This window comes from Xenopus laevis, chromosome 3L (genome assembly GCF_017654675.1).
Source record: "Xenopus laevis strain J_2021 chromosome 3L, Xenopus_laevis_v10.1, whole genome shotgun sequence".
Classification (NCBI taxonomy): Eukaryota; Metazoa; Chordata; class Amphibia; order Anura; family Pipidae; genus Xenopus; species Xenopus laevis.
In genome coordinates this window covers 1,835,468-1,858,923 of record NC_054375.1, presented here as the reverse complement: position 1 = coordinate 1,858,923, position 23,456 = coordinate 1,835,468, and the positions used below count along the sequence as shown (strand labels likewise).

General features: G+C 43.3%; 1 protein-coding gene across 1 annotated transcript in view; it reads left to right on the top strand.

Moving 5' to 3' along the window:
• Positions 1–23,456, top strand: part of LOC108710178 (inositol 1,4,5-trisphosphate receptor type 2) — a 106,742-nt gene that overhangs the window by 53,355 nt on the left and 29,931 nt on the right. The window contains exons 33-41 of the mRNA XM_041585473.1: positions 1,073–1,201; positions 1,974–2,094; positions 3,168–3,358; positions 4,108–4,250; positions 4,451–4,559; positions 14,201–14,309; positions 14,606–14,790; positions 14,953–15,133; positions 15,715–15,972. Coding sequence (XP_041441407.1) covers positions 1,073–1,201; positions 1,974–2,094; positions 3,168–3,358; positions 4,108–4,250; positions 4,451–4,559; positions 14,201–14,309; positions 14,606–14,790; positions 14,953–15,133; positions 15,715–15,972 — 1,426 coding nt within the window. The remainder of the gene's footprint in view (positions 1–1,072; positions 1,202–1,973; positions 2,095–3,167; positions 3,359–4,107; positions 4,251–4,450; positions 4,560–14,200; positions 14,310–14,605; positions 14,791–14,952; positions 15,134–15,714; positions 15,973–23,456) is intronic.

Here is a 23,456-nt window from a genome sequence, read left to right as displayed (position 1 = left end):
GTTGGTCTTGCCCTTGGAATCTTCCCCCTCTCTGGTTGGCTAAAGGTTGTCTTGACCTGGTAATGTTCCCTCCTATTGAGTTGGCTAGAGGTTGGTCTTGTTCTTGGAATCTTCCCTTCTCTGGTCGGCTGGAGGTTGGCCTTGTCCAAGGAATGTCCTCCTTCTCTGGTTGGCTTGAGGTTGGTTTTGCCCTTCGAATGCTCCTCTTCTCTGGTTGGCTAGAGGTTGGTCTTGCCCTGGGAATGTTCCCCCTATCTGGTTGGCTAGAGGTTGGTTTTGCCCTGGGAATGTACCCCTATCTGGTTGGCTAGAGGTTGGTCTTGCCCTTGGAATCTTCCCCTTCTCTGGTTGGCTAGAGGTTGGTTTTGCCCTTGGAATCTTCCCCTTTTCTAGTTGACTAGAGGTTGGTCTTGCCCTTGGAATCTTCCCCCTCTCTGGTTGGCTAAAGGTTGTCTTGACCTGGTAATGTTCCCTCCTATTGAGTTGGCTAGAGGTTGGTCTTGCTCTTGGAATCTTCCCTTCTCTGGTCGGCTGGAGGTTGGCCTTGTCCAAGGAATGTCCTCCTTCTCTGGTTGGCTTGAGGTTGGTTTTGCCCTTCGAATGCTCCTCTTCTCTGGTTGGCTAGAGGTTGGTTTTGCCCTGGGAATGTACCCCTATCTGGTTGGCTAGAGGTTGGTCTTGCTCTTGGAATCTTCCCTTCTCTGGTCGGCTGGAGGTTGGCCTTGTCCAAGGAATGTCCTCCTTCTCTGGTTGGCTTGAGCTTGGTTTTGCCCTTCGAATGCTCCTCTTCTCTGGTTGGCTAGAAGTTGGTCTTGCCCTGGGCATGTGCCCCCTATCTGGTTGGCTAGAAGTTGGTTTTGCCCTTGGAATGTTTCCATTCTCTGGTTGACTAGAGGTTGATCTTGCCCTTGGAATCTTCCACCTCTCTGGTTGGCTAGAGGTTGGTCTTGCCCTTGGAATCCTTCCCTTCTCTGGTTGGCTAGAGGTTGGCCTTGTCCTGGGAATGTTGCAATGCTCTGATTGGGTTCAATGTTGCTTACTGGAGAGTCTTGTGTCTCTTTTGCTACAACAGGTGTGCAACACAACCACAGACAGAAAACACGCCGATACCGCGCTGGAGAAGTACATAACGGAATCAGTGATGAACATTGTTAGCGGCTTCTTCAACTCCCCATTTTCTGACAACAGCACCAACCTGCAGGTGAGGGCGCAGAGCAGGTGCCAATACTTCTGTCTATTTAAAGGGACAGTAACACATAAGTTAAATACATAAACACCTGGAGACAATGATGAGGTTCTGAACAGTTGAAGAAGAAGAAAAGCGCTTCCCTTTTCCAATCAGAAGAAGCTCTACCTGTTGGCCGCACCTATAGTCTCACATATCTGCGGCTTTTATGGGAATTTTAACTTGTCAGAACTAAACGACCGACATCTTGGTTTGTATCCTTTTGTGTCGGATTTAGGTAGCGTGTACTCCGAGCTGTACTCGGCATAAACAGTTTTGGGGTACAGTCTATATATATATATATTCACACAAGACCCTGCAATGTCCTCCCCCACTTCAATGTTTCTTTTGTTTCCTCCTCCCGCACACAAGAAATACGTCTGCCCCTTTAATTCCCCAGAGAGTCCCACAGGCAGCAAATTGTTACTAAGGACCAGTAATTGTCCATGTTGTAACATTCAAATCAGTGATTTATTAAGCTGACGCTCTATTTAAATAAATTCATGGCCACGCCGCACTGCCGGATTAATGAGCAGCGGGACGTATTTAACAAGCGCCTCTTCTCCGAATACAAATTCTCACTCAGCGACAGCTTTTTTATCTTCCCCTTTAGGTTTTATAAACTGAATCTGCAATTAATTACCTACAGAACCTGCTGAGTGCAATTGTAAGCTCTTGGGTCTCGGCTCTATCTTCTGTATTCCAGTGCAATATATTCGCTGTAAATAAGGCTGTGATCTCTCCACAGACACATCAACCAGTTTTCATTCAACTTCTCCAATCAGCATTCAGGATTTATAACTGTACTTGGCCGAACCAGACACAGAAAGCCTCAGTGGAATCCTGTATAAAAACGCTGGCAGAAGTTGGTAAGTTTCCAAGGATCTCTACATTTTCAGTCTTAACAGAGATTCCACAGTTTATAAAAAATGAGGCCAGCTATGTCATTCAGATGTTGTAGAACTGCAACCCTAAACAGTCTCCACTATGCCCTATTGTCTCCTCTTTGCCCTACTGTCTCCATCTTGTCCTACTGTCTCCTTCTTGCCTTACTGTCTCCATCTTGTCCTGCTGTCTCCATCTTGTCCTACTGTCTCCATCTTGTCCTACTGTCTCCATCTTGCCCTACTGTCTCCATCTTGCCCTACTCTTTCCATCTTGCCCTACTGTTTTTGTCTTGTCCTACTGTCTCCATCTTGCACTACTGTCTCCATCTTGCCCTACTCTTTCCATCTTGTCCTTCTGTCTCCATTTTGTCCTACTGTCTCCATCTTGCCCTACTGTCTCCATCTTGTCCTACTGTCTCCATCTTGTCCTACTGTCTCCATCTTGTCCTACTGTCTCCATCTTGCCCTACTGTCTCCATTTTGTCCTACTGTCTCCATCTTGCCCTACTGTCTCCATCTTGTCCTACTGTCTCCATCTTGCACTACTGTCTCCATCTTGCCCTACTCTTTCCATCTTGTCCTTCTGTCTCCATTTTGTCCTACTGTCTCCATCTTGCCCTACTGTCTCCATCTTGTCCTACTGTCTCCATCTTGTCCTACTGTCTCCATCTTGTCCTACTGTCTCCATCTTGCCCTACTGTCTCCATCTTGTCCTACTGTCTCCATCTTGTCCTACTGTCTCCATCTTGTCCTACTGTCTCCATCTTGCCCTACTGTCTCCATCTTGTCCTACTGTCTCCATTTTGTCCTACTGTCTCCATCTTGCCCTACTGTCTCCATCTTGTCCTACTGTCTCCATCTTGTCCTACTGTCTCCATCTTGTCCTACTGTCTCCATCTTGTCCTACTGTCTCCATCTTGTCCTACTGTCTTCATCTTGTCCTACTGTCTCTAACTTGTCCTGCTATCTCCTAGGCAGATATCTGGTGAGTTGGTCTGTCACTAAATCGCAGGATTGGTCCTGATTGACTGATTTTTTGACTCTCTTTTCTAAAGCAAAGAACCGTGGAATGGCTATTCCCGTAGACCTGGACAGTCAAGTCAACACACTTTTCATGAAGGTCCATTCTAACATGGTGCAGAGAGCAGCCATGGGCTGGAGGATAACTGCTCGCAATGGGCCCAAATACAAGGAGGCACTGGGAAGCCCATCCCTGGACTACAAGACCATCATCGAGAAGCTTCAGGTTGGATCAAAAGCCTCTTCTGTTTGTGCTGGGGTCCGTCATTTTTGCCCATTCTCCCTCTCCTTGTTTATATGGCATGATATCTTCTGGGTCTTTCTCTCTACTTGTTTTATAGCCTTATGATTTCTTTTAGGTTCTTCACTGTCTACTTGTTCTATACTCATTCATTATAATCAGTCGCATTGACCATTTCATTTTTAATCTTTTCTGTACCAAAAGATTACCATTTGGGTCCTTCACCCTCTACTAGGATTAGATCTATCATTCTCATTGAGTCCTTCTACTTGTTCTGTACTCAATGATTCATGTTGGGTCCATCTCTTTCTGCTTGATCTATACTCATTTGCAGTGGCTCACTCTTCCTCTACTTTTTGCTACCTCCTGATGGTCTAATTTCATCAAAATTTTTCTGTTCCCTATGATTCCTTATTTTTTCTGTATCCATCTTTTCCATTGGTCTGAACCTCATCATCACTTACATTCTCCTTCTGCTTGGTCTATACCCATTTTTCCCATTGGGTCCTTCTTCATCTACATTGTTCTGTTCTTCATGATTCCTATCAAGTTCATCCTTCTCCTCTTCTATGTGCAATACCTTTCGATAAACAAAGTTTATGGAAAATTGATATGTTGTTCATCTTGAAAGGGCAACCGTATTGGTGCAAGGTTAGTTCTGTTCAAGTTCAGCCCAATAGAATCCCCCCTGGAATGACTTGCCTCTTTTCTAATACTGTATTTGTTCACCCCAGGATGTCGTGGCTTCTCTAGAGAATCAGTTCAGCCCAATGTTACTGGCTGAGTTTTCTGTTCTGGTCGACGTCCTGCACAGCCCCGAGCGTCTGTTTCCTGATGGCAGCGACGCACGAATTCGTTGTGGGGCCTTTATGTCCAAGTAAGTATTGGGGGCTTCAGAAATTAAATAGGGGGTTGTTTTTCCTCAGGCCATTTAATATAATGTTATATTCCTGAAATATGCTTGTAGACAGTCCTACCAGGTCTCAAAGTACATCTCTCCTGAAAAAGCAAATCTATCTGACTGGTCCCTCAGCCATTGGACATGCCCTTACATATTCTCTTTGGTGCTTTGCTCAGGCTCATTAACCACACCAAGAAACTGATGGAAAAAGAGGAAAAACTTTGCATCAAAATTCTGCAGACCTTGCGGGAGATGTTGGACAAGAAAGAAAGTTTTGGGGAGCAGGTAGGACTTTTATATAGGACTGTATTTAGCAGGGCCACATTATATTAGATTGGAGTCTCCAACTGATGGGCCTTCAGTTGGAGTCGTTGACTACAGTTCCTATAATCCAGTCCTCAGACTCTAGGTAAAGGCCTGCAGAATTGGCAAAACTGTGTAATTGTCTCCATCTTTCCCTTCCATCTCCATTTTGCCCTACTGTCTCCATCTTGCCCTACTGTCTCCATCTTGTCCTACTGTCTCCATAGTGCTCTACTGTCTGCATAGTGCTCTGCTGTCTCCATTTTGCCCCACTGTCTCCATTTTGCTCTACTGTCTCCATAGTGCTTTACTGTCTCCATCTTGCCCTACTGTCTCCATCTTCTCCTACTGTCTCTATTTTGCCCTACTATCTCCAACTTGTCTTACTGTCTCCATCTTGTCCTTTTTCTGTCTCCATCTTGCCCTACTGTCTCCATCTTGTCCTACTGTCTCCATCTTGCCCTACTGTCTCCATCTTGCCCTACTGTCTCCATCTTGCCCTACTGTCTCCATTTTGCACTACTGTCTCCATCTCGTCTTAGTGTCTTCATATTGTCCTTTTTTTTTGTCTCCATCTTGCCCCTACTATCTCCATCTTGCTCCCTATTATGACCACCTTGCCCCCTACTATCTTCATCTTGTCCAACTTTCTCCATCTTGTCTCACTGTCTCCAACTTCTCCTACTGTCTCAATCTTGCCCTAGTGTCTCCATCCATCTTGTCCTAGTGTCTCCATGCATCTTGTCCTAGTGTCTCCATCCATCTTGTCCTACTGTCTCCATCTTGTCTTACTGTCTCCATCTTGTCCTACTGTCTCCATCCATTTTGTCCTAGTGTCTCCATCTTGTCCTACTGTCTCCACCTTGTTCTACTGTCTCCATCTTGTCCTACTGTCTCCATCTTCTCCTACTGTCTCCGTCTTATCCTACTGTTTCCATCTTGTCCTACTGTCTCCATCTTGCCCTACTGTTTCCATCTTCTCCTACTTTCTCAATCTTCTCTTACTGTCCCAGTTTTGCCCGTAAAACTGGTTACAAGTTATTTATACCTGCTGATTATTTGCTATGGGTTACTTACCCCAGGGGGCAAATTTTGCTCATTTTATTACATTAAATAAAATCTAAATAAAATATCTCCCAGGCACCAACAGCAGGTGAAATAAGCCACATTGTTCCCTCTTACAATGATTTTTTAATCCCATTATGATACACAAAACAAATGGACAAAACTACCCAAAAATGTCTCTGAATGGCAAAGGATATTTTGCTGACTCTATATCTGGCTTAGACGTTTGCCCCCCTGTGATGTCCTTCCAGCCACAGTATTTCACTTGTCACCAGTGTTGGCAGGACATTTAAATCCTTACGGGAAAGAGAGCGCCAGACAGAGTTATGGAGGAAATTGGGGAGAAATAATTTTTAATGCATTTCGGTGTCAGACGAGGGAGATAATGGCGCCGTTTGTTACAGGTGAACAGTTTCTTGTAAGGTCATTGCTCAATGTTTCTGGTATTGATAAACCAACTCCCCTTCATAAATGTGACTTATACCAGACTGTGACATTCTAGAGCAGTTTGCAGTTGGTCTTTGTTTAGTTTTAATTAAGTATCCTACTTGGCCTTTAATGTGTACTGTGTAGGCGTGTGTTAGGCTAAACCTATTAGTTATTAAATAATAATTGCAAAAAAATGATTCCACAGTCGAGTGATTGAATGATTTGCTAATGAAACCCACATGGCGGTGACAGGAAAATCTTACTCTCGATGGAAACCAAATCGTTTGCTTTATGTAGTAGATTAGGCATCGGCTTGAAGGCATCACATGAAGATCTTGGTCCATTTACTCCCACTGAGTGATGCTGGAAAGTTTTATTGCTCCACTTTTTCTCTACGTATTAATTTATTGTTATTAACACTCCTGCTAATTGAGGGTTCCAAGGTGCCGTAATGATCTCCCGGAGGATTGAATTAGAAATAACCACCATTAGGGCAATAACAGAGGAAAGTTGAAGACCTTTTTTGTCTGTGATTTTTAGGAATCCCCCACAGTCTGATATGGCATTCGCTTGAAATAACCAAGGGTGTAATTTGGCCTTACTGTCTCCATCTTCTCCTACTGTCTCCATCTTGCCCTACTGTCTCCATCTTGCCCTACTGTCTCCATCTTGCCCTAATGTCTCCATCTTGCCCTACAGTCTCCATCTTGCCCTACAGTCTCCATCTTGCCCTACAGTCTCCATCTTGCCCTACTGTCTCCGTCTTGTCCTACTGTCTCCATCTTGTCCTACTGTTTCCTCCATGTTCTACTGTTTCCTCCATGTTCTACTGTTTCCTCCATGTTCTACTGTTTCCGTCTTGTCCTACTGTCTCCATCTTGTTCTACTGTCTCCATCTTGTCCTACTGTCTCCATCTTGTCCTACTTTCTCCATCTTGTCCTACTGTCTCCATCTTGCCCTACTGTCTCCATCTTGTCCTACTGTCTTCATCTTGTCCTACTGTCTCCATCTTGCCCTACTGTCTCCATCTTGTCCTACTGTCTCCATCTTGTCCTACTGTCTCCATCTTGTCTTACTGTCTCCATCTTGTCCTACTGTCTCCATCTTGTCCTACTGTCTCCATCTTGTCCTACTGTCTCCATCTTGCCCTACTGTCTCCATCTTACTCTACTGTCTTCATCTTGTCCTACTGTCTCCATCTTGTCCTACTGTCTTCAGCTTGTCCTTCTATCTTCTCTTATCCTACTGTCTCCCTCTTGTCCTACTGTCTCCGTCTTGTCCTACTGTCTCCGTCTTGTCCTACTGTCTCCATCTTGTCCTACTGTCTCTGTCTTATCCTACTGTCTCCATCTTGTCCTACTGTCTCCATCTTGTCCTACTGTCTCCATCTTGTTCTACTGTTTCCATCTTGTCCTACTTTCTCCATCTTGCCCTATTGTCTCCATCTTGTTCTACTGTCTCCATCTTGTCCTACTGTCTCCATCTTGTCCTACTGTCTCCATCTTGCCCTACTGTCTCCATCTTGCCCTACTGTCTCCACCTTGCCCTACTGTCTCCATCTTGTCCTACTTTCTCCATCTTGTCCTACTGTCTCCATCTTGCCCTACTGTCTCCATCTTGTCCTACTGTCTCCATCTTGCCCTACTGTCTCCATCTTGTCCTACTGTCTCATCTTGCCCTATTGTCTCCATCTTGTTCTACTGTCTCCATCTTGTCCTACTGTTCCATCTTGATCTACTGTCTCCATCTTGCCCTATTGTCTCCATCTTGCCCTACTGTCTCCATCTTGCATCACAGTTGCTATATTGTTCTTCTTTCTTCCCTGAGCAAGTGCTGTTGTGTGTTTCACCCCAGACATGTGACTGTGCATGTGAAGAGGTTGTGTAGACTGAAGGAAAAGTGGGGAGGTGGAATACGTGGGGGAATCTCAGTGTTAAGTCAGTGGAGCCGAAGAAGAGCCGAGAGTCGTCAGGCAGGAGCATGTGATTATGTAACTCCTGTGGTGTCCGGCCTGTTCTCTGCTGGAGACTCATCACGTGTTTCTTGATGCTCCCGGCCTTGAAATTCAATTAGATTGTGTGGAACGATCGTGACTCTGCATGAGATAAGCTTTTATTTGTCTCTGGAAACCAAATGCGCTGATTATCTGCACATGAACTGCCAGACTGAGGCACAGACGTGTGCGTGATCCATATATGTGTCTGTTATGTAACCCGCCAATAAAAACATCTAAACATGAGACTTTAGCTGAAAAAAGTTAACCCATTCTTAGTAACTGTTCAGCAGTCCTGTCCTGCTTTATGGCAGCTGAGATTCTAGCTATCTGTATAACAGAACATTCTGTCCCAGTGGCTGCACAGATCCTATCTGATCCCCATTGTAAGCAGCAGTCCTGTCCTGCTTTATGGCAGCTGAGATTCTAGCTATCTGTATAACAGAACATTCTGTCCCAGTGGCTGCACAGATCCTATCTGATCCCCATTGTAAGCAGCAGTCCTGTCCTGCTTTATGGCAGCTGAGATTCTAGCTATCTGTATAACAGAACATTCTGTCCCAGTGGCTGCACAGATCCTATCTGATCCCCATTGTAAGCAGCAGTCCTGTCCTGCTTTATGGCAGCTGAGATTCTAGCTATCTGTATAACAGAGCATTCTGTCCCAGTGGCTGCACAGATCCTATCTGATCCCCATTGTAAGCAGCAGTCCTGTCCTGCTTTATGGCAGCTGAGATTCTAGCTATCTGTATAACAGAACATTCTGTCCCAGTGGCTGCACAGATCCTATCTGATCCCCATTGTAAGCAGCAGTCCTGTCCTGCTTTATGGCAGCTGAGATTCTAGCTATCTGTATAACAGAACATTCTGTCCCAGTGGCTGCACAGATCCTATCTGATCCCTATTGTAAGCAGCAGTCCTGTCCTGCTTTATGGCAGCTGAGATTCTAACTATCTGTATAACAGAACATTCTGTCCCAGTGGCTGCACAGATCCTATCTGATCCCCATTGTAAGCAGCAGTCCTGTCCTGCTTTATGGCAGCTGAGATTCTAGCTATCTGTATAACAGAACATTCTGTCCCAGTGGCTGCACAGATCCTATCTGATCCCCATTGTAAGCAGCAGTCCTGTCCTGCTTTATGGCAGCTGAGATTCTAGCTATCTGTATAACAGAACATTCTGTCCCAGTGGCTGCACAGATCCTATCTGATCCCTATTGTAAGCAGCAGTCCTGTCCTGCTTTATGGCAGCGGAGATTCTAGCTATCTGTATAACAGAACATTCTGTCCCAGTGGCTGCACAGATCCTATCTGATCCCCATTGGAAGCAGCAGTCCTGTCCTGCTTTATGGCAGCTGAGATTCTATCTGTATAACAGAACATTCTGTCCCAGTGGCTGCACAGATCCTATCTGATCCCCATTGTAAGCAGCAGTCCTGCCCTGCTTTATGGCAGCTGAGATTCTAGCTATCTGTATAACAGAACATTCTGTCCCAGTGGCTGCACAGATCCTATCTGATCCCCATTGTAAGCAGCAGTCCTGTCCTGCTTTATGGCAGCTGACATTCTAGCTATCTGTATAACAGAACATAAAGCAGTAATTAGGCTAATGCAGAGGATGAAGTAAACAAAGTGCTGAAAATAAACCTTGTAAACCAGTAATTTGCATGAATTACCATAGAGAGGGAGTAATCTGTATTCCTAGAGGTGCCTGAGTGTTTGGTTCAGGCAAAGACTCGCTGCTCAGCTGCCGGTTGAATTGGGGAAAGAGAAGATGACAGTTTGGCATTGGATGGACAGCAGAAGGCAGTTTTGTGGGGTCAGTTTGGCTTCTCTGTGCGGCACAATTTTTTTATCAGTATTTCACTGATACCAGGAGCAATATATATATATATATAGTGCAGAAATGACCAGCAACACCAGGATTTTAGTGAAAAAACGATATATTCAAGGGAAGTGACATCACCTGATTAAAGTGATTAGTGCAGTATAAAAAAAATGTTTTTAAAGTTATACAAAGTCCATACATATTATCACTAATAGTCAAAAGTGATTAAGACACAGTTGTAATATCGTATACAATATTAAAAACGAATGCCTAGTAAATGGTAGTTTACCCAGCACCCAGGTATGAAACTAGTAAGCGCTGTCTGTGCCACCCTACTCTTGCTTTTCTCCAGCTTCTCCTGCCTCCTTCCAGTTTCTCCCTTTCCTTCAGCTTCTCCTGCCTCCCTCCAACCTCTCTTGATATTATTCAGCACTTCTCTTGCTTTTTTACAGCCTATCTTGTCTCCTTCTAGCTTCTCCTGCCTCCTTTCAGTTTCTCTCTTTCCTTCAGCTTCTCGTGCCTCCATCCAGCCTCTCCTGATATTATTTATCACTTCTCTTGCTTTTCTCCAGCCTCTGCTGCCTCCTTCCAGTTTCTCCCTTTCCTTTAGCTTCTCCTGCCTCCCTCCAACCTCTCCTGATATTATTCAGAACTTCTCTTGCTTTTTTACAGCCAATCTTGTCTCCTTCTAGCTTCTCCTGCCTCCTTTCAGTTTCTCTCTTTCCTTTAGCTTCTCCTGCCTCCCTCCAACCTCTCCTGATATTATTCAGAACTTCTCTTGCTTTTTTACAGCCAATCTTGTCTCCTTCTAGCTTCTCCTGCCTCCTTTCAGTTTCTCTCTTTCCTTCAGCTTCTCCTGCCTCCCTCCAACCTCTCCTGATATTATTCAGAACTTCTCTTGCTTTTTTACAGCCTCTCCTGTCGTCTTCCAGTTTCTCCTGCCTCATTCCAATTTCTCCCTTTCCTTCAGCTTCTCCTGCCTCCCTCCAACCTCTCTTGATATTATTCAGTACTTCTCTTGCATTTCTCCAGCCTCTGCTGCCTCCTTCCAGTTTCTCCCTTTCCTCCAGCATCTCCTGCCTCCCTCCAACCTCTCCTGATATTATTCAGCACTTCTCTCACTTTTCTCCAGTTTCTCCTTCCTCCAGCACTTCTCTGGTCTTCTTCAGGATTCTCCTGACTTCTTTTAGCTCCACCTTTCTTCTTGCTCTGCAGCTTCTCCACCCTGACTCAAGCTCCCGTATCTTCTTCCAGCTCCAAATGATGTTACTTCCATGTCTCCTGTAGGAACTGGGGTCTGTGGGTAGAACCGTGGGCATAAACCTTCAAATAATTCAGTTATATGGGAGCTGGTAGAAGTCCAGTGTGTTAACCCTGTGCAGGTCTCTTAGAGAAAGGTAATAGCCCCACATTGTGCTTGGAAACCATTACTTTGCCCTTTTCTATTCCAGCTGGCAGTTGGGAGTTGGCAGTGGGGATCCTGTGTTTTGGTCACTGTACTGTCAGGATAAATACAGGGATATTCACATACACGTATAGTTCAGGGCAGCCTTGTAACCCATAGAAACCAAACCAATATGATATTTGACAGTTACATTAAATTGGGAGCCTATGACATTGCACATTAGATTTATAGTTCCCGACATTTCTGTCGGAGCAGCAGTTCCACAGTCTCAGTATTTCCTAAATATGAAGCCCCCCCCCCTCAAGGTACCAACACTGAGCCGACCCAATCCATAAATCCAATGATCAGAGTTTTGTTTGAGGCACCGGGACAGCGACATTCTTCATTGTCAGCGGCGGCGCCCGGAAAAATTCAGCCCCTCCCCCGTGATTGAGATAAACTGCCACTTTCACTATTATCCTAAATCATCTGTGCCCCCAACGCTGTCTCTAATGCCAGGGCAAAGCTGTGCCAGGGAGATGATAAATCTCTTACTATCGCTTGTGTTCCCCAGTGTTGGACCCCTCAATCTTCCCTTCTATCTATGTGTGACCCCCTGAATGGCACCGTCGCCCCATTCTGCTTGTACGTGTCACATGGTATCACTGAATCAGTGAAGGCAAATATCCCTAATAAATGAATCGTAATGGAAAGTATAAGGTTCCCGGGAGCTGCTGAACTGAGCCCCTATTCTGGGCACCACCCTAGGGCCACCCACTCCCCCCCCCAACTCCCAGCAATTAAGCACCTTATATTTCTGATTGGCTGCCAAGGGGTTAATGCGACAATCTGCACAATGAACATAATCTCAGCTGCACAATCCAAAAAAATGACACAAAATGAGGAATTAGGTTTCCCAGAAAAACCCGTCGCTAGTTTTAGTAAATTGTGTGCACCCCTCCCCCCACCTGGGGGTGTCCTGGTGCCACCGGGCAGGTTTATTGGTCAGGGACTGATGGGAGGTTTCGGGAGGATTGTTGTTGCCGGTTATTAATTATATAATTAGAATTCCCCTTGTCTCCTTTATTATTTGGAAATGGCCGTATTTAGCCAAACTCGTTATCATTAATTAAAACATTTCCTCTGCTGTGAAGTGTCCCCGTCTGATCTCACGTCAGGTGACTTATCTGCTGCCTCCGTCTGTCTCTAGTATCTCCCTAGTGAAGACTGCACGGATTGGGATAAATAGGATAAAATAGGGAATTGCGATGGAAAGTAAATTGTCAGCTCCTCGGAGTAGAACCACCAACACAACATGTCACTGCTCCGCTGCCTGAACTCCCTCTCTGCACCCACGTCCCACAGGTATAAGTGCTCCATAGATGGGTGCTAACGGCACAATTTTGCACCCACTAGTTCTCCAGCACCTGAAGCTTTGTAATTAAACTCACTGCCTTACTGTCCTTACTCTGTCTTTCCCTAATGTAGTACATACTCACATCGTCAATATGGCACCTCCTCCTCCCATATGTATAAATACAAATATACAGAGAAGGAATGTTCTGGGCACACAATAAGCTATACCCTCATACTGTACTGTCTAAGGGAATCAATATGGCACCTCCTCCTCCCATATGTATAAATACAAATATACAGAGAAGGAATGTTCTGGGCACACAATAAGCTATACCCTCATACTGTACTGTCTAAGGGAATCAATATGCACCTCCTCCTCCCATATGTATAAATACAAATATACAGAGAAGGAATGTTCTGGGCACACAATAAGCTATACCCTCATACTGTACTGTCTAAGGAATCAATATGGCACCTCCTCCTCCCATATGTATAAATACAAATATACAGAGAAGGAATGTTCTGGCACACAATAAGCTATACCCTCATACTGTACTGTCTAAGGGAATCAATATGGCACCTCCTCCTCCCATATGTATAAATACAAATATACAGAGAAGGAATGTTCTGGGCACACAATAAGCTATACCCTCATACTGTACTGTCTAAGGGAATCAATATGGCACCTCCTCCTCCCATATGTATAAATACAAATATACAGAGAAGGAATGTTCTGGGCACACAATAAGCTATACCCTCATACTGTACTGTCTAAGGGAATCAATATGGCACCTCCTCCTCCCATATGTATAAATACAAATATACAGAGAAGGAATGTTCTGGGCACACAATAAGCTATACCCTCATACTGTACTGTCTAAGGGAAACAATATGGCACCTCCTCCTCCCATATGTATAAATACAAATATACAGAGAAGGAATGTTCTGGGCACACAATAAGCTATACCCTCATACTGTACTGTCTAAGGAATCAATATGGCACCTCCTCCTCCCATATGTATAAATACAAATATACAGAGAAGGAATGTTCTGGGCACACAATAAGCTATACCTTCATACTGTACTGTCTAAGGGAATCAATATGGCACCTCCTCCTCCCATATGTATAAATACAAATATACAGAGAAGGAATGTTCTGGGCACACAATAAGCTATACCCTCATACTGTACTGTCTAAGGGAATCAATATGGCACCTCCTCCTCCCATATGTATAAATACAAATATACAGAGAAGGAATGTTCTGGCACACAATAAGCTATACCCTCATACTGTACTGTCTAAGGGAATCAATATGGCACCTCCTCCTCCCATATGTATAAATACAAATATACAGAGAAGGAATGTTCTGGGCACACAATAAGCTATACCCTCATACTGTACTGTCTAAGGGAATCAATATGGCACCTCCCTCCTCCCATATGTATAAATACAAATATACAGAGAAGGAATGTTCTGGGCACACAATAAGCTATACCCTCATACTGTACTGTCTAAGGGAATCAATATGGCACCTCCTCACCTTAATTTATTTTTTAATTTTTTAAAGGGCTCCACACTTCGAAAAATCTTGTTGAATCGATATTTCAAAGGAGAACATGGATCGGCCCCGAACGGGCCACTGTCTGTAGCGTATGGAAAATCTGTGCCGACTGGAGGTAGGGCTTTCTCCCTATATAGGGCTTGTCTCAATGTTAATAGTATTTCTGCCGGGTTGGGCCTGTTAACAAGGAAATCCTATTGCCCAGTAAAGTGATGGAAACACTTCCCAACTTTGCCACCAGAGGGAGTTTTGTTACAGTATGGCAGCTCCCTGTCCTCTGTATAAACAACAATAAGGTTGAATTATTTTAAAGTGATTTTTTTTTTCTTGAAAATAAAGTGATCAGAATCTCAACAACGTTTAGTTCCCCTTTAGTTTTAGCAATCCGGAATCTCTTGTGTTTCTCCGTAGCCTTTTCCGGGCCGGATTCAGATAAATCCGGAGCGTCCATATCGGAAATTCAGTGTCTTCTGGACAAAGAGGGGGCGTCGGAGCTGATTATCGATGTCATCGTGAGCACCAAGAACGACCGGATATTCATAGAGGGCATCTTGTTGGGCATCGCGCTGCTCGAGGGCGGAAATACCCAAATCCAGGCAAGGACCGGTCATTGGAAAGAGGGGTCTTTATAAACCATAAGCTTTTACATTAGTTCCAGTTTGTCGGCATTGACGCCCCCAACTGCCACATCCATTGACTCTAGATCAGACAATGAACTCACGGTAAAACTGACAGTTTGCTACTTTCTTTCCTGCCAGAATTCCTTCTATAAACAGCTGGATATGCAGAAGAAATCGGAGAAATTCTTCAAGGTCCTTTATGATCGTATGAAAACCGCGCAGCAAGAAATCCGAGCGACCGTGTCCGTCAATACCGTCGATCTGGGCACCAAAAAGAAGGAGGAAGATTATGACTCTGTGTCCCTTCCCAAACGGAGAGGTAATGTGTCTTATTATGTATCACAAACACTCACCCCAAATCTCCCCCTAACTGACCTTCAGACTGGGCCCCCTTAGCTCATAACAAGGTTACAGATATATAGAAACATTGGGGTGTCACCCTGCTATAGTTCCAGGGGTACCCAGGGTACAAATAAACACTCACCCCAAATCTCCCCCTAACTGACCTTCAGACTGGGCCCCCTTAGCTCATAACAAGGTTACAGATATATAGAAACATTGGGGTAACAGTCACCCTGATATAGTTCCAGGGGTACCCAGGGTACAAATAAGCACTCACCCCAAATCTCCCCCTAACTGACCTTCAGACTGGGCCCCCTTAGCTCATAACAAGGTTACAGATATATAGAAACATTGGGGTGTCACCCTGCTATAGTTCCAGGGGTACCCAGGGTACAAATAAGCACTCACCCCAAATCTCCCCCTAACTGACCTTCAGACTGGGCCCCCTTAGCTCATAACAAGGTTACAGATATATAGAAACATTGGGGTGTCACCCTGCTATAGTTCCAGGGGTACCCAGGGTACAAGTTGTTCCAATTTCCACGTTTTCTCTTCCAGTAAGAGATTCTCAGTTGCACCTTAAAGAAGGGATGAAGGGGCAACTTGTTGAGGCCTCCTCTGCCACCTCCAAGGCCTACTGTGTGTACCGGAAGGAGATTGATCCAGATATAGACATGGTGGGATCTGACACTGGCACAGGAGAAGAGAAAAGTGCAGAGGAATCTGCTGTAATGAGCCCAGTTATTGCCATTATGGAGCCCATCCTGCGGTTCCTCCAGCTGCTCTGTGAGAATCACAACCGGGAACTTCAGGTATGACAAATTTTCCAGAAACAGTCCCCTAAGTTTGTTCATAGTCTGTACAGAGAGATCCCATAAAACTATGGCAGCATAGGTATTCCCTGTACTAAGCACAATTCAGCAGGAACAGTCCCTAAGTTTGCTCATAGTCTGTACAGAGAGATCCCATAAAACTATGGTACATAGGTATTCCCTGTACTAAGCACAATTCAGCAGGAACAGTCCCTAAGTTTGCTCATAGTCTGTACAGAGAGATCCCATAAAACTATGGCAGCATAGGTATTCCCTGTACTAAGCACAATTCAGCAGGAACAGTCCCCTAAGTTTGCTCATAGTCTGTACAGAGAGATCCCATAAAACTATGGTACATAGGTATTCCCTGTACTAAGCACAATTCAGCAGGAACAGCCCCTAAGTTTGCTCATAGTCTGTACAGAGATCCCATAAAACTATGGCAGCATAGGTATTCCCCTGTACTAAGCACAATTCAGCAGGAACAGTCCCTAAGTTTGCTCATAGACTGTACAGAGAGATCCCATAAAACTATGGCACATAGGTATTCCCTGTACTAAGCACAATTCAGCAGGAACAGTCCCTAAGTTTGCTCATAGTCTGTACAGAGAGATCCCATAAAACTATGGCACATAGGTATTCCCTGTACTAAGCACAATTCAGCAGGAACAGTCCCTAAGTTTGCTCATAGACTGTACAGAGAGATCCCATAAAACTATGGCACATAGGTATTCCCTGTACTAAGCACAATTCAGCAGGAACAGTCCCTAAGTTTGCTCATAGTCTGTACAGAGAGATCCCATAAAACTATGGCAGCATAGGTATTCCGTGTACTAAGCACAATTCAGCAGGAACAGTCCCTAAGTTTGCTCATAGTCTGTACAGAGAGATCCCATAAAACTATGGTACATAGGTATTCCCTGTACTAAGCACAATTCAGCAGGAACAGTCCCTAAGTTTGTTCATAGTCTGTACAGAGAGATCCCATAAAACTATGGCAGCATAGGTATTCCCTGTACTAAGCACAATTCAGCAGTAACAGTCCCCTAAGTTTGCTCATAGTCTGTACAGAGAGATCCCATAAAACTATGGTACATAGGTATTCCCTGTACTAAGCACAATTCAGCAGGAACAGCCCCTAAGTTTGCTCATAGTCTGTACAGAGATCCCATAAAACTATGGCAGCATAGGTATTCCCCTGTACTAAGCACAATTCAGCAGGAACAGTCCCTAAGTTTGCTCATAGTCTGTACAGAGAGATCCCATAAAACTATGGCACATAGGTATTCCCTGTACTAAGCACAATTCAGCAGGAACAGTCCCTAAGTTTGCTCATAGTCTGTACAGAGAGATCCCATAAAACTATGGCAGCATAGGTATTCCCTGTACTAAGCACAATTCAGCAGGAACAGTCCCTAAGTTTGCTCATAGTCTGTACAGAGAGATCCCATAAAACTATGGTACATAGGTATTCCCTGTACTAAGCACAATTCAGCAGGAACAGTCCCTAAGTTTGTTCATAGTCTGTACAGAGAGATCCCATAAAACTATGGCAGCATAGGTATTCCCTGTACTAAGCACAATTCAGCAGGAACAGTCCCTAAGTTTGCTCATAGTCTGTACAGAGAGATCCCATAAAACTATGGCAGCATAGGTATTCCCTGTACTAAGCACAATTCAGCAGGAACAGTCCCTAAGTTTGCTCATAGTCTGTACAGAGAGATCCCATAAAACTATGGTACATAGGTATTCCCTGTACTAAGCACAATTCAGCAGGAACAGTCCCTAAGTTTGCTCATAGTCTGTACAGAGAGATCCCATAAAACTATGGTACATAGGTATTCCCTGTACTAAGCACAATTCAGCAGAACAGTCCCTAAGTTTGCTCATAGTCTGTACAGAGAGATCCCATAAAAAATATGGTACATAGGTATTCCCTGTACTAAGCACAATTCAGCAGGAACAGTCCCTAAGTTTGCTCATAGACTGTACAGAGAGATCCCATAAAACTATGGCACATAGGTATTCCCTGTACTAAGCACAATTCAGCAGGAACAGTCCCTAAGTTTGCTCATAGTCTGTACAGAGAGATCCCATAAAACTATGGCAGCATAGGTATTCCGTTACTAAGCACAATTCAGCAGGAACAGTCCCTAAGTTTGCTCATAGTCTGTACAGAGAGATCCCATAAAACTATGGTACATAGGGATTCCCTGTTACTAAGCACAATTCAGCAGGAACAGTCCCCTAAGTTTGCTCATAGTCTGTACAGAGAGATCCCATAAAACTATGGCAGCATAGGTATTCCCTGTACTAAGCACAATTCAGCAGGAACAGCCCTAAGTTTGCTCATAGTCTGTACAGAGAGATCCCATAAAACTATGGCAGCATAGGTATTCCCTGTACTAAGCACAATTCAGCAGGAACAGTCCCTAAGTTTGCTCATAGTCTGTACAGAGAGATCCCATAAAACTATGGCACATAGGTATTCCCTGTACTAAGCACAATTCAGCAGGAACAGTCCCTAAGTTTGCTCATAGTCTGTACAGAGAGATCCCATAAAACTATGGCAGCATAGGTATTCCCTGTACTAAAGCACAATTCAGCAGGAACAGTCCCTAAGTTGCTCATATTGGGTACAGAGAGATCCCATAAAATTTATTGGCTACATAGGTTATTCCCTTTGTACTAAGCAAAAATTCAGCAGGAACAGGCCTCTAATGTTTGTCAAGTCGTACAGAAAAGATACCCATAAAACTTTTTTGGTAAAATGGGTATTCCCTGTACAAAGGGCCCAAAATTTTTTCAGCAGGAACAGCCCCTTTAATTTTGGGTCTTTAGTTTTGTACAGAAGATCCATAAAACTTTTGGCCAGCATAGGTTTTCCCTTTGTACAAAGGGCACCAATTTCAGCAGGAACAGCCCCTTTTAAGTGCTCTTTATTTCTGTCAAGAGACCCATCCATAAAACCCTGTTTCGTCATCGGTACATTAGTTTTTTATGTCGGGTACAAAGTCTACGAGTATTCTGCTGGCAGGAACAGTCCTAAGGGTTTTTTTCCCAATAGTTGTACAGAGCCCGACCCCATAAAAAACTTGGTCCCCCATAGGGTATTCCTTTGTTAAAGCAAAAATTCAGCAAGGAACATTTTCCGCTAATTTTGTTCATAGCCCTGTACAAGAGAGATCCCATAAAACAAATGGGGGCATGGGGGGTTTTCCCCTTTTTTATTTAAAGAAAACAATTACAGGAACAGTCCCTTTTAAAAAGTTCTCTTTTATTTTGTACAAGAGATCCCTTTAAAACCCTTTTGGTACATGGGGGTTTTCCCTTTCCTTAAAAACAAGCACAATCAGCAGGAAAACAGTCTAAGTTGGTTCATAGTCTGTGACTATGGATAGCGTCCTTGAAAAAACTAAGCAAAAATTTCAGCAGTAACAGGTCCCTAAGGGGTTTTCCTTTATAGTCTGTACAGAGATCCCAAAAAAAGTTTTGGCCCTTCAAGCCGGTTTTTTGACAAACCCAAAAATTTTCCAGCCCGAGGAAAGTCCCTATTTTTTTCATAGTATCAAAAACCCAAATCGAGGACAAACCTTAAGTTTGCTCCTGTTACTCAATTTTTTTATATTGTTTTTAAATTGGGGGGAAAACCGTATTAAAAAAAAAAAAAAAAAAAAAAAAAAAAAAAAAAAAAAAAAAAAAAAAAAAAAAAAAAAAAAAAAAAAAAAAAAAAAAAAAAAAAAAAAAAAAAAAAAAAAAAAAAAAAAAAAAAAAAAAAAAAAAAAAAAAAAAAAAAAAAAAAAAAAAAAAAAAAAAAAAAAAAAAAAAAAAAAAAAAAAAAAAAAAAAAAAAAAAAAAAAAAAAAAAAAAAAAAAAAAAAAAAAAAAAAAAAAAAAAAAAAAAAAAAGCCCCAATTCAGCAGGAACAGTCCCTAAGTTTTCTCAATAGGGCTTACAGAGGGGGAAACCCATTTTAAAAACTAAATTGGAACATTAAAGGTAAATTCCCTGTACCTCCCAAAGGCGACCCCTTTTTTTGTCTAGCGTAAGAAGGAAACCCTTAATTTTCTTTTTCCCTTTTATTTTTAGCTAGGGTATCCCCTTGGTTTTTCTTTTTCGAAGTCCTAAGTGGTGCAAGGGACGGGACCCGAAAATAACTTAGTTGCTACGATTTTTATTTCCTTTTATAAAGCACAATTTCCCAGAAAAGGAACAGCCCCTATTGTTTGGTCTCAAGACGTTTTATGTACAAGGATTCCCATTAAAGCAAATTAAGAGGACTTAGTTGTCCATTTTAATAAGTGTGCTTGGTGGTTTCTTGTAAAGAAAACAATTCAGCAGGAACAGTTCCTAAGTTTGGTTTTTGCTAAAAGGAGGTCAAAATTTTGGTTTTCTCTACTAAGAAAAGGGGAACTCCTAATTTTTTTAAAAGAAGCCCCTTATTTGGGTACATAGGTATTCCTCTGTACTAAGGCACAATTCAGCAGAACAGTCCCAAAGTTGTTCATAGTCTGTACAGAAGATCCCATAAAACTAATGGGTACATAGGTATTCCCTGTACTAAGCCCCAATTTCAGCAGGCCCCAGTCCCTAAGTTTTCTCAATAGTCTGTACAGAGAGATCCCAAAAAACATGGTACATAGGTTTTCCCTTTGTACTAACCCAAAATTTCAGCAGGAACCCAGTCCTAAGTTTCCCTCATAGTTTTGTACAAAAGAGATCTTTTCTTTTTGGGGTTTTTTATTTTTCCGCCACCCCCAATTCCCAAAACATCAATTTATGGGAACAGAGGATTCCCTCGTATGCTGATGGCCCTTTAAGCACAATTCAGTCAAGGAACGGGTCCCCTAAGTTTTGTCTCATGGGTTCTGTAAGAGAGATCCCAAAACTGGGGGGTACATGGGGTTTCCCGGTCTGAAATACTAACATAATTCAAGGGAGGGGAAAAGTCCCTAAGTGTTTGTCTGAGGAGTCCTAAAGCAAGATCCCTAAAGACAATAGCGGGACCAGGGGTTAGTTCCCAGTTTCTGAACAAAGGGTTTTTTTTTTAATTCCCCTAAATTCCTTTATAGCTTCAGAGGACCCCCTCAAAATTGCCATTTGGTTTTCCCGTACAAGCCATAAAATTTTTGGACATTTATTTTTTGCTTCGAAGCTTTCAACGGACAGGGGCCTGTTTTAAATTTTTTACAGAAGGTTACCCCCTTTGGGGTTTACTAAGCAAATTCAGCAGGAACAGTCCCTAAGTTTTTTTATTTGTTGGGTACAAGAGAAGATCCCATAAAAATGGGAATAGTATTCCTCCCAAACCAAAATTAAACAAGAACGCCCTAGGTCCCCCATTGTTGTCAATTTTTAAAAAATGGGAGATATATTCCCTTATAAAATTCAGCAGGAAAAGCCTAAGTTTGTTTTAGTTGTTTCAAAGAGGAACTCTCCCAAATATGGTTTCCTATATTCTGTATAGGGAAATTTGCAGGAATCCCCTTAAGTTTTCTAGGGCCTTCAAAAGAACCCAAAAAAGATGGTAATTTGGTCATTTCTGTTACAAAAAAACAGGCGGAAAATCCCTAAAACTTTATTTTTAAAATTTTAAAAAAAGCGGTTTTTCCCTGTACTAAGGCACAATTCACAGGAACCCCCCCTAAGTTTTGCTCATAGCCGTTACAGAGAGATCCCATAAACTATGGTACATAGGTATTCCCTGTAACTAAGACAAATTCAGCAGGAAATTCCCCTAAGTTTGCTCATAGTCTGTACCCGGGAGGAAAACTTTTGGGAAAATTATTTGTTGCTAACAATTCGCAGGAACAGCCCAATTGCAAAGCCCTTTAAAAGGGTCCCTAAAACATTAAAATATTCCCGGGGCCAAGGGAAAATTTGCGGGCCGTTGGGTTTTTCAAGCCAAATTTAGTTCCCTTTAAAAAAATGGCCCTAAGGGTTTTCCCCCGTTACAAAAAAATTCCCAGAAATCCTATTTGCTCTGGGTTGTTACAGAGTTTCCACCCTGGTAATAAGATCTCGATTACCCATAGAAAACCCCCTCCAAGGGTTGCCCCATAGTAACGGACCCAAATTTTCCCCCAGTATTCTCCTGGACATTAGAGAACCCCCTAGGTTTCTAATATTTAGCAGGAAAGATCCCTAAAACGTTGGTCATATAGCTTTAGCAATTTAAGGGGGAAATTCCCCTAAATTTCTTATTCGGGACAGAGGTCCATAAACTTGGTCTTTGGTTTTGTACTAAGCACAATTCACCCGGAACAGTCCCTTAAGTGTCCTAAGTTTTAAGAGACCCCTTTAAATTTAAATATTTTCCCCCTGTAAACCCAAAATTAAAAAACAGCCCAAAGTTTTCCTGTTGTTTGGAGACCCAAAAAAAACCTATGGACTGGCCCCTTGTTTTTGAAAATTTGAGGGAAAAACTGTTTGGGTTTTTTTCCTTTAGAATTTGGGGAAACCCGGAATCGAAATTTTACTGTGTGTGAGACACTTAGTCCGGGACGAAATTTAGGCCGGGGGCCCGGGGCCTTGTTGGGTCTCAAATTTTAAAAAATGGGGAACGTGGTGCGGTAGAAAGGGGAAGATTTTGGGAAAAATTTTATTATTCCCGCCCTTCATAGTCATGATTTTCTTCCATTTGGGGCCCAAAAAAAGGGGGAAGGGTAATTTTTTGGGGGTTTTTCCGTCGACCTGCTTCCTTATGTTTTGTTCTGATTAACTGAGTTCGGGGAATTCCGGATTTTCCCCCGGAAACCCCTTGGCCAATGGAAAAGCATTCCGGAATTCCCCTTGTACCTTCATTTTTTTCCCCTTCTTGGACTTTGATTACAGTATTTAATTCTCTACTTCCCCTTTAATTTCCTGTCTATTTGCTCAGAGATACGGGGTGTAAAGCTTCTCTCGGGTATTCGGCTCAGCTCATTGGTTACACTGGTGACCTCACTACCTGTATGATTGGTTACAGATTATTCAGATTATTGGGGATTGGGGTCAATGACTGTTCCCTTTGGGTGGGCAAACATAATGTAAACCATTCATGGTTGGAAACCATTGTGTTCCAGTTCGGGGGGTTTACAAAATCTTGGGGGGGTCTCTGAAAGTGAATATCTGAGAAACTAAATTATGATGTTTTATCCCCCTGCCACCCCAGACCGTTTGCCCAAATCCAAAGGGAAAGGGAAAAATTTATTTCCCCTTTATGGGCCCTTTTTTAATTTTGGAATACCCAAACATGGCCTCAACGGGGAGTAGGGTCCTTTTGTTTCGGGGGAAAAATCCCCCTTTTGGGGGGAAGATCCCTGTGTATTTTGGGGGGGGACCCGTATCGGGGGCCGATCTGTGTTCGGGGGGGAACAGATCCCTGTGTATCGGGGGGGACAGACTCCCTGGTTGGGGGGGATCCCCGGGCCGGGGGAAGATTCCCTGTGTATCGGGCTTTCGTGTGGGGGAACAGATCCCTGTGTATCGGGGAAAGGGTCCCGTGTAT